The 16,081-nt window shown below is 39.9% G+C and overlaps 1 protein-coding gene across 1 annotated transcript in view; it reads right to left on the minus strand.

The window, feature by feature from the left end:
• LOC145992118 (protein rhomboid-like) overlaps nucleotides 1-16,081 on the minus strand; it is a 95,198-nt gene that overhangs the window by 10,602 nt on the left and 68,515 nt on the right. Inside the window, exon 3 of the mRNA XM_083128365.1 lies at nucleotides 7,997-8,097. Within this exon, the coding sequence (XP_082984491.1) occupies nucleotides 7,997-8,097 (101 nt within the window). The remainder of the gene's footprint in view (nucleotides 1-7,996; nucleotides 8,098-16,081) is intronic.

The following is a 16,081-nucleotide window of genomic DNA, read 5'->3' on the forward strand; positions in this document are numbered from 1 at the left end:
AACGAAAGTAATGTCTATTTCTTACATTTACGAGTACTTACTGTTACTCGTTATTTCGATTCTGTAACACACATTATGGCGATAGCGTATTGGTTCATCGCGCGTTGTGAGTGTGTTTTGTCGATTTATGCAGTGTTGCAGCCTTGTTCACCGGAAAATACATACTTTCGTGCCCGGATTTGAAATGATGCTAATACCTCGCAAACCATTGACGTTAGCCTCACAAACCATTGACGTTAGCCTCACAAACCATTCACGTTAGCCCCACAAACCATTTTCCGTAAGGTTAGGTTAGGTTAGGTTAGGCAAGCATAGTTATTTTTTTTAAAAAAAAATACTCGACACGTCATGTTAGTGAAAACACGGCGAGATTGAAACACTGACTACGGGGTTTACGTCATCTAACACACGGAACATTGTGCTCTCGTGCAGAAAGCAAATGGCGGCAGCAGAAACAGCGTGTCGGACAGAGACTTTCGCATTAAAATGGATCAAAACTACATTCACAAACTTCCACAACGCTACAGAAACTGATTTGCGTAAGTACTTTCTCCTGTAAAAAGTAAGAAATCCGTCACCCTTATAGTAAAGTGTTACCCAGAATAGAAATGCTCGGTCCACTCTTGAGAATAGGTGCTGATAGGGGCGTGCACAAGAAAAGAAGAAGAAAAAGCTTTCGACAATGGTTTTGATAGGGGCCATAATTTTTATAAATAGCCGATAGTGGCGGAGTGGTCAGCACAGCGCCCTACGACACCAGGTGTCCCGGGTTTGAATCTTGGACCTGGGCATGGGTGTTCTTTGTGTGTGTCACTTTATCATCATCATCATTCATCCTCATCTTTGCGACTAATCAAAAACGTGTCAGAAAAGAAAAGTAAAATTAACCGAATCAAACAATTTTCATCAACAGACTATTATTGTTACAAATTTACTATTATTTCTTTCTCAACGTTTTAAACCTTCTATTATTTTCCTCGTTAGGCAGGGTGACCATAAAGTCTCATTACAAACACTTAAGTGCTTTCCATTCCCCATATCGTTTTATAATAATTCAAGCATTTTCTTGCTTTAGCAGTGACGTAATTGCAGTAGAAAGACTTCTTTTTGTTGTCATTGATTTTGTTTAGAGAAACAAGTTCTCTTTTGTTACGGTACTTGTATAGACAGTACTCAGGTAACACATACGTATTTAAAAAAAAATGGGAAGCTCTACAACTCCCTATCCTCCTGCGATGATCTCTATACAATTTCCCAATAATAAATATAACTCTTAAACCCTTCGCATAATCAAACAGTTGGGCATTAATGATACGATCAAAATATACTAGGTTATTCTGCTTAAGTTATGACGTCATTTGGAAAAAATGGCGCAATTGTGTAATTTCATAAAGTGACGGTTATGAACTAACCTGTAGATTTTCGGCTCCTAAGCATTGCTTTTTTGAGACAAACTAATGAAATTGGGAAAAAAAATATGAACGAGTGAAGGTGGGCATTTGCTCAAAAATCTAATTTATGAATGTATTTGAACTTATTGTGTAGAAATTGATATCAGAAGTGTGTCTTTAATTATTCAAAATTTATGCTGGACATAAACAGCCAAATTAAAGTTTTAAATCCAATAAAGTTGTTGTTGTTGATGATAGTTCTGATCCAATTTGATGTTGTTGAATTTTTGACAACTGTAATACACTGACTAATTTGGATTATTTTACTTAGCTTTTCTACCAGTTTTGGCTAATCGCGAAGATGAGGTTGAGTGATGATATGATGAAATTGATGCAAGGACACTCACAAAGAACACGCATGCCCAGACCTGGATTCGTACCCGGGACTCTTGGGGTTTTGAGTTTGCCATTAGCAGTTTTGCCATTAGCAGTAGCTTAACTAACACACTCTGCGCCTCCCCGCAACTTTGACTTGTGCGCCTCTACTAGTTACAAAAAATCGTCTTTTCTATAATATTAATGCATGCCTACATTTATATTATATACTAACTAATTGCTCGGCGTTGGCCGGGTATTTATTTATCCCAATCTTCTATTAGACAGGAAAATAATGAATTGTAACTATAGTGTAAAATGAACTTGCAGTTGAACGGCATTGGGAGTGTCACTATTAATCTTAGCGACCCCGAAAACTATGGATTTCACACTAATATCGGTCGTTTTACATGTCACCCCCTTCCCACCCCCACTCCTAGGGGTGCACGATGTGTCTTGGGGTTGAACGGCATTGGGACTGTCACTTAGAAATCCCGAAAACTATGGATTTACACTAATATCGGTCGTTTTCGATTACTTTTACATATCACTTCCTTCCCATCCCCGTCCCTAGGGGTGCCAGGGGTGTCTTACCCTCACAGTATTTCTTTCAAGTGATATGTATACCAAGTTTGGTTGAAATCGATCCAGGCGTTTGAGAGTTGTGGCGGAACAAACACATACATCCATTTTTAAATATTAGATTAGATATATGGAAATACATAGCCTGAATCAATGTAAAAACTGGTACGAAAGTTTTAGACAACAGACAAACTGTAAAATAGAAAATATATACAAGTATATTTCAATTTTTAAGTGCGTATAAGGCGCTTGGGGTTATATTTAAATTATATATGAAAATTCAATGTTACTACAAAAATTATGATATTGTTAAATGTCCATTACCAGTACTTTGCGTTTTGTGATGGAAGCAAATTATTGTGTGCTAGTTTGGCCAAGTCTAGTTTTCGAGCCAGTTCGCTTTCGATGCTTAACAACGCCAGTCCACTCATGTCACTCTTGTCAATGTGAATCTCAATTATTATTTTTTTGTCAATTTTAGCTTTGAAAACGACCTCTCAGCTGATGATGACGTCACAGGTAGGGTCAAATACAGCATATAAACAGTGCATACGTCAGGAATGCTACTAACCAGAATTTTGTTTTCTATCAACAGGAATTCTGAAACTTCGCTGATGTTCCACATGTTTCCTCTTTTAATTTCAGTTGGCACTACATTCCGAAAACAACTTCTGTGGCTACGGTGAAAGATACATACATTTTCATATAGCTCCCAGAAACTAGTATCGGATTCCATTGTCTGTCTGTCGGCGTGTTCCGTTAGAGCGATGGGCTTAAAAGGGTGAAGCTTTCTTTGATTTGTTTAATACTCTGAAATCTATTATTTACTTGATTTACTAGAATAGCTAAAGTACGGCAGAAAATCTTTACTTTAAAACAATCCAATGAGTCGAGAAAGCTAACTTCTTCTTGTCAGTTTGTCAAATATATTTTTTACTTTATTTTTTCGTTTGGTAGAAATTGTAAGTAGAAGCGGGGAGTGGTAAAAGTCAGCGTTGCCAGCCATTTTCTTCGTCTACCCTTTGATGATTTGAACTATTCAGCTGATGAAGGATTTCTGGTAATCCACTTTCTACTTTTCTAGTGCTTAACATTATAGGGGGAAAAATATAATGTGTTTGTTTGAAAATATATTTTAACACGGAAAGGAAAACTTGCTTAATTTATCATTCTTACTGCGCCCCCGAAGCTCGCGGGGGTGTTATCTACGCCACTGGCCATTAGTTATAATTGGACATTTATCAAGAAGCAAAAACTCTTCACACAAAACAAGCAAGTTTGAGCCGTTCAAGGAAAATGCTAACATCATCAGTTCTACTCTCCAAATAACCTTGAACCCCAAACACTGCTGCAGACTTTATTCTTTTTTTTTTGTGGGTTCGTTTTTAGCGCAGAGTCGAGACAAAGGAAATAAATTTCGCAGCCAACCCCCAGGGAGCGCTCGCCGCTCATGAGCTGGGTAATATATTCGCTGCCACGGATGGGGGGTAGAGAGCAGTCTGTGGCTACAGGGAAGAGACGACCGACCAGCGCAATGCTCGGAGTGTGCAAGGGGGAAGGACCACGATTTTGGGTAAATCTGAAATCATAAGCTTTCTCTCGTGCCATCAGAACAACAAACATCCGATTCGTTGTGCTATTGTCAGCTGTTTTCGATTTTTCAATACTGCCAAATGACCCTATATTAATAGTAGGACTGGGCCGATAGTATCGGTATCTGAAAGCATCGCTTGAATTTTATTTACCGATACCTGCCGATACTTTCCCGGCGTTTCGAACGAATTATCGAATTATCCTGTAAGTCAAGAGCCCCGCCCCATGAGATTTCTGGGAGGAGTTAATGTAATTCAAATTGTGAAATTGCAGCGATATTTTATAAAAGGTAAAGGTAAAGTGTTCCCCTGTGCATAGCACCACGCCATGAAGGCGTATAGGTGGTGTGGGGGTAACGCCCCACACTTTCTTGATCCGGTCGTGAGTGGGAATGATGTGATCAGCATCACGCCCCTGACCGCCTTTACCCCCCAGGGTTTCCCCCAGGTACCCATGTTATTCGACGCTGGGTGGGCGCCGGGGCCGCTTCCACCGTTAGAAAAGTTCCCGGATATGTTATAACCAAAAATATTGTTTTATGTGACTTATAGGCCACAAGTTACAGCAACTATTATTATTAATATTATTATTATTACTACTATTTATTTGAAGTAGGTTTACAGTCTATTTTACACTGATTTCAAAAACAGCTTTTTGTCCTACATGAATTAATGTTAAGTATACAGTTATGCAAATTGTATGTAGATAGACAGAATATGGAAATTACAAATGTATGTAATTTTTAAAAAAAACATAAAAATAGAAGTAGTAATAGTAGTGGTAGTAATGATGATGATGATAATAATAATAATAATAATAATAATAACAAAAACATTATTATTATTACTAATAATAATAATAATAATAATAAAAGTTTCTATGACCCTGCCCCCCTTAGTAAAAATCCTGCGGGCACCCTTGCTGAAAGTTATGCAAAATTTGAGTTTTTCATTGATTTTGCACCAATATTATGTACAAAAAAAACAAGAAAAAACTATATTTTGTGATTACTTAACAGATTGGTTTTAAATGTTTTAAAGCAAAACTCTGGTAAAGTGATGCTTAACTTAAAACAAAATAAACTTAAAACTCCTCTCCAGCGAGCAGAAAAGATATCATAGCTTCCACATGATTAGGATATCCACATTGAAATGAGGCTGTGCTCCGTATCTCGGTATAGCGGCTTCTCCAACCTTAGGTTTCCTATCTCCGATTGGTCAGTGGTCCATCATCACTTTCCTGTTTCCTTTTGCACGCTTTTACTGTGTGTGTGTGTGTGTGTGTCTATATATATACATGCACACACACGGGGGTTGCTCAGAAAGTAATGCCCCACATTTTTGCTGTGCAAATAGAAGGGTAGTAAAACATTGAAGTATAATGCCCACATGTGTGTAATTACATCGTTGTCCTACAGAGTGCCGCAGTAGTGCTCCGTGAAAATGACGTCTATGAGTGACACACGTTACAAACAATGATATGTAAATGAATTCTTCGTGGCATGGGAAACACAAACGGTTCTGTGCTGTGTATGGAAGTGCTGCGGTCGATATGAACACCGTTGGATGTTGGATGCTGAGATGTTTGCTTTATTTTACTTCGCTTTTTGTGCCACGTTTGGCTAATTTGCGAAGATGGGGATGAGTGATGATATGATGAATGGACACTCATGAACATCCATGCCCAAGCTGGAATTCGAATCCTGGATCCTGGCGTCGCAGCGCGATGTGCTAACCACTCCGCCACGGGGACTGGCTACTAGGTGCAGAACGTGGAAAAATGAAGCTGCATGATTGGCCGTGGCGACACGAGCTGGTACAAGGGATGAACTCATAAGAGGCCGTAGACATTGATGGAGATTATGTAGAAAAAGGAAACATGAAATTATACTTTGAGTAATTTTCATACATTTTGAACATATAGTTTCAGAGAGAAATATTGTAGGGCATTACTTTCTGAGCACCCCTCGTATATATAATATATATCGTCGGGAGTCTCACCAATAGCATATTTTCCATGTGAAAGCATTTCACAAAGCCCATCTCCATGGTTCAGCATAGGGTTGAAGAGCATCATTTATTATGCACCCCAAGCACAAGACTGTTAACGTACCATGTTAAATTCATAAACGACCCTCTTACCTTATCAGCGCCACAATTATCATCTGCAATATGATCCCATTCGCCCGTCACCCTTCCACTCCCCGCATGAAGGTTGCCTTTTCCCTCTCCACCCCCTTTTCTGTTCCTCGGAACCTATTCCCCAATTTCGCAAATGAGGAATAACCACTTCAATTTGCATCCAGGATCAAGTGGTCATTAGATTCCCTTAGTCTGCCCTCACGAAGAAAATAGTTGCAATGAAATTGTGCTCAATGACGTCATTAAATGGACTCAGACTGATCGCTTAACTTTACAATTCGTCCTCACTTGAATTACGTCATCCCGATGTAGTAACGTTGTCGCCTTATATTCAAGATATCCCGAGTTCGATATCCGATTAGCCTGTGCATAAAGTAGACTTAAATTTTCATACTCAAATCATAAAATCATCCACACATTAATATATATTACTATATATCTATTATCTCCTTTCCAAAACAATTTTTGTTAGTGTTACTAGTAAATTTCTTGCAAGTCGTTGATGACGTTTTTCCTCCGAGTCAGTGTTGCCAACTTAGCTCTCTTGGAGCCAGATCTTGCTCTTTCGTGCACTCGTTTGCTTGTGAACTGGGTCGCCCGCCCCCGTGCCCCACTATGATACCATCACTGGTTCCGACCCACATATACAAACTTTTGCCATGATTATACATTTTGCACGTCACGTGATATTGTTATATTGGCTGCGTAGCCCCAGCCCCTCTTATATCCCCAGCTACTTTTTTTATAGCGCCGTGTTTACGTGAAATTGACATAATATTGTTATCAGGGAATCCTTTATGTTCGATTTCATACGACCATGAGATGGATCATGCCGCCGGATCCAGATGGTGAAAACTAAGAATAAATTGTCATCAATTTAGAGTTAACGGTAATAGCAGCGCCCCACCCCATTGACAACTAACATTACTCTAGGAAGCACTTCGTAAATCTATCTCCTTGAATGTCAGTTTTAACTCCACTTAAGGTGAAATTTAGCTCCTTTATGCGCACCAGGTTTGGCAACACTGCCAGGAGGCAAGGAGAAATGCATTGGGCACATGGGAGTATTTTTTTATTTGTTATCTTGGGAATATCAAACTTCCGATGGAATAGAAAATGATATCAACGGGAAGAGGGCAGTTTGAAGAAGTGACTGCCCAGCAGACAAGTCGAAACTCCCATTTGATTAGCCGTAACTTGAAGTTGATTCCCCATAAGGAATACATGGGATTCCGAAAATTCTTATTCGCCATATTTTTTACAGGTCGTATCTAGCTTAATAATCAACTTTGAAAAACGCTTCGACCTGCCACATGTGGAGAAATTCATACTCTCCTGTACCCCAACGTTTTTCTTCAGTAGCATTGCCCATTCCGATGATATTAAAATAAATGCACACATGGTGCGTAACTGTATCTCCTCGCCTTAGATTATTTACCTTGGAACCTTCTAGCCATTCCAGAGATTATTAAATTTTGCCATTATATTATTTATGCGTAATTCGGTAAATATAGCCTGTGCTTGATTGTATTTCCTTGTTAGAAGAATGATACATTTTGATTAAATATTTGTTTTTTGGATAAAAACGTTTATTGGTTGATTTGATTTATTTTACTTTCTGCCAGTTTTGGCTAATTACGAAGATGAAGATGAATGGTGGTATGATGAAGTAGATGAAGGGACATTCACAAGCACATATGATCAGTACACAAGAGAAGTCCCATAGAGGATTACCTGGCTATGTCTTGATCTGAGAAAGGGTCACCCCTTCCAACCACAAATTCGTTATGGAACTCGATGTATAGAATTTGTACTTACTGGAACACTGGAATTTGTACTTACTTAAAGGAACACATACGAGGTACAGAAATGAGACTTCCTGATGCACAGGAATCTGTAATGCTATAAACTTACCAACAGAATATTGGCGAGTTGTGAGATGAGCAAAGCGTAGACCCCTCCGGATGCGCCGACCATGTACAGTTCGGGTTCCAGAACAGACGTTCCCAGAGATCCTAGAAGAAAGAAATCGGGAATTTACTGTTACCTGATGCAGTTACGTGGTACAGGCGTACAGCTGGCTGCAAATATAATAGTATGCCATTGTCAATAATCGAAAGAAAAGTGCCAGTGAAGTAGAGGAGTCCTCCGGTATCAACGCAATGCGTTCTGGTTACGATGGTAAGGATATGGCCACACTGGATCCGGTTTCGGCAGAACTTTGACACTAGCGTACACGGCAGAGAACTGCAGAACCAACAACACAATGAGGGTGCGAAATCCTAAGGGAGACAGGGGGATTTTCCCCCACAAACAATCTTGGCCTCAGAAATCCCTCCATCACCAAAGATTATCCGGGAGGAGATTTTTCTTACAGCAACAAGAGAAAAGCAATTATAGTTTGACTTCAAATGTACTTTACTAAGCATGAGTGTTGCATGCTCTCTCTCTCCTCTCTCTATCTCTCTCTCTCTCTCTCTCTCGATATTAACAGATGTAGTACACCAATAGCAATATACGCACAAAAAAGTGAAACAAGGATGCAAGACAAATATAACTATGAAACCTAATTGATTTTTATTAATAGAAAGCAAAAACTAAAAAAAAACCACTTACACATACTGAAATTATTTCAGCTATTTTGTAATTCATTGACATCTTGAATCAGTCAGTAAAGGAATTACTTTGTTACTTTATAAATATCCGATATACTATATATAAAAGTAACAATTAATTTCTTTATATTTAATAATAATAATAATTCATTTTTAATTATCAATTTACTTGTGTGTGTGTGTGCGCGTGCGTGGTAGCTAAAGATGTTCCTTCCGTCCACCAGTCTTCAATGATTTCTCACCCTAAACACAATGTAAATAAGTGTGAGCGATCATATACTGGTGCCAAGCTACTTTGGCCACATATAAACACAAGGTTTAGCGATAATCCACCAACATTTGACAATGTGCATCATGGGCGTAATTTTCCATCTCATAAAAATATCATCCAGGACTATTTTGCTAAATAACTTACATTTGTGCAATCATAGAAAATACACTTCAATACTTTACATCTCAGGTCCAAGGAGGTTAACAAAAATATCCTTCACTTATAAATTCAGAAACCTGAAAATTAGGGAGGGGGAGAGTACCCCTAACTATTGGCCCCATCGTCGATAAGTGGATTCTAATGGAAAATTTTCAATGGCAACTTCTACCAGCGCTGTAGAGTTAGGCAACACACATAACGCTTTGCAAGGAAGAGAGTATTTCAGGATATAGGTGTCCCATTTTTATTGCAGGTGAGTGTACATGTAGCACTTGTTATAGGCAGTGCTGTAGTCCGTCAAGTGACCATATTTCCATTAACTTTGGATGTTTCAATTCCATTAAGTATATGGATAAAATCATTTAACTTCTACAAGAAATTCAATGTAGAATACAGATGATAATTATTTATTATTATAATGACAGGCATTCATAACTGTCATAAAAGAGGTATCTTATATATCTAAATGGATGCATGTGTGTGTGTGTGTGTGTGTGTGTGTGTGTGTGTGTGTGTGTGTGTATGTTTGTTTGTTCCGGCATATATATATATTATGTATTAACTGTCTATGTTTGTGAATATGTGTGTGTGTAAAGGAGGAAGGAGGGTGAATGTGTACGTGTGTACATACAAGTTGTAAATGAAAATGTAATATTTTGATATTACCTTTCTGTAATTGGAGACTTGTCTCTGTTGAAGGGAAATAAATAAATAAATAACTCTCGAACGCCTAGACCAATTTCAACCAAACTTGGTACACGTATTATTTGCAGCCTGGAAATAACATTTTGGGGTAAGACACCCCTGGCATCCCTAGGGGTGGGGTGGGAAGGGGCAACATGAAAAAATTATCGAGAACCACCGATATTAAATTCCGCACAAACAGACATCCGTGACTCTATGCAATCCGCACAACGATAGTGTTTCTCGGGTTGTCTAACATTCAGGCTGTGTTGCGAATGGAATCCATAGTTTTCGTGACACTCCCAATGCGGTTCAACTCCAAGTTCATCACCTATCGGCATGGGGGGGGGGTGAGAGGGGGTGGATAAAATGCCACAAATGACCTAGATTAGTGTCGAATTCATAGTTTTCGGAGTCGCTAAGCTAATTGGTGACATTCACGATCACATTTAAAATTAAGTTACATTTTACATTATATTTAGAATTCATTAGTTTCCTGTCTAATACAAAATTGGGATAAATAAATGCCCGGGCAACGCCGAGTAATCAGCTAGTATTATAATAGGGAAGGTATTTTAATAAACAAAATATGAAACAATATTTTATTGATTGATTGATAGATTGAGTTGGTGTTTTAAGTCCACATTATGCACAGAAAGGCTAATATGTAAAAACGTTTACACCTTAGGTGCATCTTATGTAATCAATTAGATGAAGCATAGGAAGTATTTAGGGGCAGGAGTGTCCACAGGCGGCTTTGTGAACACACACACTGCGTCCACCCAACTTTAGGGGGGAGGTCTTGTGATGGAAATTTTACGTGAACAGAATAGCATTGGACATAAGTTGAATTAGTTATCAATTACCATTGCTGCTATGTGAATAGCAATTTGTAGACTTCCAAGGGAATTTTAACGGGTAAAACTTATTATCGCGTAAGGAGGTGCCAAATCCAATTCTTACATATTAGGTCTCAACGGACACGTGGATTCTGGTGGGGGATTGAGAATTAAACGGTGGGAGGGGGAACAATATCAAACTCTTGAATATCAGTGTTAGATTATGACGGGTATTTTAGTTAAGTGAGATTGAGCATTAAATTGGGGGGTATCTAATTATTGTATATTACTATTGTCTTAGACTGTTGCAGGAATTCTGATCCGGGGACTGTCTTGTTTTGGAGGAGGCAATATCCACATCTCAATATCAACAGTAAGTCTAAACTTGGTATGGGGAGATATGAAGCTGTTGATAGTGTTAGATATTAGATTGTCAAGAGATTTCTGGGTGGGGGAGAGTTTGAATATTATATTTTGGGGACTATATTTAGCGATATGGTATCCATACGTTTTCGGCGTCGAACGTGCGAAAAGAGAAGCTGGAAAAGAGTAAATAACGTGGGATGCTAAGAAAGTATTGACACCCCATTAATTTTTAATTGTTGAAAGCCTGGAAAGAAATGGATGTAAAAATTTTCTTGCTCGCTTCGTTCGCAATAGTGTGCTACTGAAATGCGTGTTTATTGTTTTACTGAGGCGAATTTTTAAGTTTTATACTGTAGCTGCATTACAAGACATGAACGATATTCTCGACATTGCTTAATAACATTACTTCTTAAAATGCAATGCTTAGTGTTAGTATACTGCTTAATTTAAAGCACGTGCGTCATTTGGAAGATGCGATATTATTGTATTTGTATTATTGATTCCCTGTATGCGGTAATAGTTGTACTAAGTACACTACGCGATAAAGCAGAAAAAATAAATATCAAATTCGCATTTCTAACTCTGTTCAGTAAAGTTAACCTTTCTCATTATTAGATTCATGTGTTTTTCGCATTTTGTTGGTCTAAACTTATATCTTCCACACTTAATAAGTGTTCGTGTCTTCGTGAGTCTGCATAATAATGATTCCGCTTTGCACAGGCGATAGACATGAACGAGATATCCTCATTGCAAGGCCGCCTGCGCAACGGACTGACGTTCGTGCTGCACGCCATCTGTGATGAGATAACTAAAACTCTTGTAGGAACGACAGTCTGTGCCGATCCACAAGTGTCCGAGATTCGTGACATGCCAATATTTCGTTAACTTTGCCACGGAAGTTGTTCTTTTGTTGTTATGACACTTTCAGAGTACAGACAAAAAATATACGATACGTAATCAGCAACAATAAACCTTGAATACTTTCGCCGCAAGCCACTTTAATTTTTCAGTCTACAGGTGGCACTAGTGTTGGTTTGTATATACCGTAACTACCCCTGCCGTACCTTCATATTTTCTTTCCTACAGGGAATATTATTTTCCTCAAGGTTTTAGTATGGTTCACGACTTTTGTTTCATAATATTGATTTTTTCATGGTTGGTGAAAACGCTTTGTAGTGCCTGTAATCAACATGTAAAGTTGATCAGAAAGGATGCATTCCATTGCATTGTAACTGAATCTGGAACACAATGTGGAAATATCCTGACAGAGTAATTGTTACCATACAGATCAACAACCCTCGTAAGCTTAACTGAAGAAAGTACAAACTTGAAACTTGACGTTGTAGATTTCACTTCAGCAAGAACCCCAACGTATGTTGAAGTATCGCGTGTAGTCACGTGACTAGCGAGAGAGGGAAAACTGACAATTGCCTGACAGAGAAACAGGTAAGCGTGAAGCCCGGGTACAAACGAACCAAGGAAATCAAATTAGCGTAATCCTGTTACTCCCTCAACAGCCAAGGTTTCTTTTGTTACGTAACAACTGCGACTGACATACGTCCAGACCTTCAATCCATCTTCGGCGTTTTTCAACTGCTTTTTCAAAACAATGGACAAGAGTACATAGTTGACTAGCAAATTGCGTTTATAATTCACCCCCCTTCCCTCCGGCACGATATGCACGAAGTAGACAGGATTCGTTGATGCTGGGGGAGGGAATAATGATTGGATCATCCTACGAAAGTTCTCATGCGATACGGGTGCCTGTTCCCAATATATTCCCTGTTGTTAGTAATTTCCCGTAATTTTCCATTCCCCTCGTGCGTGTAAACAGCAGATGCTTGCGAATCCAAAACGACTGTTTGATTGCTAAGTCAACGAAAACACTTTTATCAGGCCTTAGTGGCGAGACTGACAACCTAACACTAAAAAACTTGACAACCTAACACTACCCAATACTTGTGTATTTTACTTATAGATTTTGAACCCTTCCCTGATGGCCATGAAAAGAGGCAGTTAACTGAGTAAAAAAAAAAAATAGCGCCAAATGGTTAGTACTCAGGTGCGAGTGGGTCTCGATTCGATCTAAGCTGAAAGCTACAAAATTTCCGGTGTCGACCGAGCATCGTGGGGGGAAACACTACAATTGCGTAAAATGATTCTAGTTATTTCGCGAATTCCTGTGTATAAAGAGTGTAAAACATAATTTTTTCTACATTGTAATGACTTCTTCGTAAGAAGCAACATTTTTTTTCAGTATTGCCTAGCAACAAGTTTCACCAATCGTTGACGTGTTTACCTCACTTCCGAACGGGTACGAAAGACAGATCTTTCACTGTGGCCAGATTGCCACCAGTGCGTAGTTAGAGATCGGTTAGTTCATCGAACTATCCAGCCTGACTATTGCCTATTTTTGGGGGAGCAGGAAAAGGTTTATAAGCCCTTGCCTTATGTCACCCAACAGGTCGATAGGTGCCAGGGTTTGCCCCGAGTTGATATTTTCCTGAAGATGAGGCCTGCTCGAAAAGGTTTTACAGTATAAGTAGCCTTATTACGCCCGGAGCGATAACATGATTTGGCACTCAAATAACGAATTCGATGTCCCCGTTCTTGGAATAAATGTACGTGTGTAGTATTCATACTCAGTGGCAGCAATTAGGGGTTCGAGGGGGGCAGTTGCCCCCACGTTTCGCCATTTTTGCCTCGCACCAGGGACGGCGACAGGGGTGGGCACGGGTGGACAAGCGTCCACGTAAAAATTCCTGTGCCCACCCGATTGCCCACCCAATCAAATTCAATAAGTACATATACTTGGGGATATGTGAATGACTCAATAAATAAGTGTATTCTGGTGTTCATAACATGTATATTTTAATCCATTAAATTAGGCACACACAGGAGATGTACTATGTAGATTTTCAGCGAAAAATGCAGGCTCGGCCAGGACTCGAACCCGGGTCTCTGGCAATCCGTGCCATTGCTCTAGCACTGAGCTACCGAGCCGGCCTGGCTTCCCCTGCATTTTTGCTGGCGCTGTTTTACCTGTGTGAAATCGTCTCTGCAAGTGCTGCTGCAACGGGATCTGTTGCCTTTGAAACATTTTTCGCTGAAAATCTACATACTACATCTCCTGTGTGTGCCTAATTTAATGGATTGACATCTCTACGCTGGGAGGAACCAGGCAACGTCGACGTATATTTTACTTGTGAATATTATCTGTGCTAGAAATGTTCACATATTATCAACCCATAAAGGCCAATTTTGCCATTAGAAAGTGAAAGAGCTTATGACAATCAGTTTTTGTCACCTACTTTTTTTATCCTAGGTTTTCGTTATTTTATATTTTTCTGTAACTTCGTATCCGCTTGAAGCTTCGGTAGAAAAACGCCACGTTCCTGAACCTTTTGTGTTTTTCTGCCTTTGTCAACTTTTCCCCCTTTCGGTCGTAGGAGCTCGGGACCGACAGTGTGCTGTGATAAATCCTTCACTGTTTTTGAGCGACTTTTGTGCATTTGGCGACGGAAAAGTCAACTTGGGAGGCCAATTACTGGAAGGAACATGTTACGTACCGGATGAGGGTAGAACTATTCTTTTCACCCCATTTTTAACGCAACACGTGTGCTTGAAGAAGCTGGACCAGGCAAAAAATGGACGCTTGACCACCAACGTCGTAACTTCAGATTCCCGCGCCTAAAAGTCAGTCCGTTGTATTCGAAGTTTCAAGCTGTCTTTATATAGTGGCAGAACGAACAAACAAGAACAGTCTAGCGCCAGTTTTCGAACCGACAACACCTCTGCGACAGTCGGAGTAAAGATTCGGGACTTTGTCTTTTTCTACCGCGCCGTGTATTTTATCCTGCGTGAGTGAGTGACAGTGACTAGTTGTACGAATACGCAGTGTTAATTGGTGACCTGTGCACTGGATTCGCGTTATTCGTTTTGTGACGAGGAACATTAATACCACTATGGCGGGCTAATCACGAGAGAAGGAGGGCCTGGGGTCTTCCTAGCCTGCATGAAGCCGACAACGCAGCAGATCATCGCTCAGCGTCGCGACGTCACGCCACTAAAACGCCGCCACAAACGCTACAAAAGCCACAAACGACACATCACCACAAATGACGCCCACAGCCCGATTAGAAGCCAGGAAATGATACCGCCGAAAGCCGAAGCCGAATCAGCATCCTAGAGTACTTCGACGCCGACACCGACGCCCGACGAGAATTCTACGGAGAGAGAGAGAGAGAGAAATTGGAAGATGAAGCGACACCAGCCCACACTTAGATCTACCGTCTAGAAGAGAAGATTGAGATAATGAAGCGACACCTACTGCGTCTTGAGACGACGCCGACGTCCCGCGTGAGATTAGCAGCGAGAATCCACGAGTACCCCCGGTAAGGAACTTCGCCCATTTTTTCGCCGTCCCCCGAGTAGAGAGAGAGACGATGCGAATCAATTAATCGCTCCATTACGAGGCCGACAAGATGACAGAGAGGCTGTTTTCCCTCGTCTATGGTCGCCGGATGTAGAAGCGTAGAAGGAAAGTGTGTCAAAGAAGATTGCGAAGTGCCGCTACAAAGAAGTAATGTGGGGAAGTGTTAGTGTTGCAAAGAGGACCGCGGATCGACGTCCCGCCGCCGTTTAGAGGACTACGGTAAACGTCGCTGAAACGTCTAGAACGTCGAGATGGTATAGTATACTACTGTTAATTTTTTATATGTGTGAGTGATCATCTACCCAAGCCTCCAAAGATCGGCCGTCGGACGAAAAGATACCAGTATTTAAAATTAAAAGTCGCAAAGGAATTGATTAAATTATTTCTTGCCAACGTCATCTAAATTTCACAATTGTTAATTCGGAAGAGATATTCACAGCATACTGTTGTTTTTCCACGCTCTGCGCCGAGCTGTTGAGTAATAATTTTTATTTATGTCACCTTATATACGTTACTCGGTAAATATTTGATTAAAAACAGCATAAATCGTGTATCTATTGCAGAAATCATCCCTCAAGTTTGCTAAGTGAGGAAGTAAGTTAACTTCGTGCTATTTTTTAACATATATTC

The sequence above is a fragment of the Lepisma saccharinum genome, chromosome 9, assembly GCF_977018435.1.
Source record: "Lepisma saccharinum chromosome 9, izLepSacc3.1, whole genome shotgun sequence".
In the NCBI taxonomy this organism is placed as follows: Eukaryota; Metazoa; Arthropoda; class Insecta; order Zygentoma; family Lepismatidae; genus Lepisma; species Lepisma saccharinum.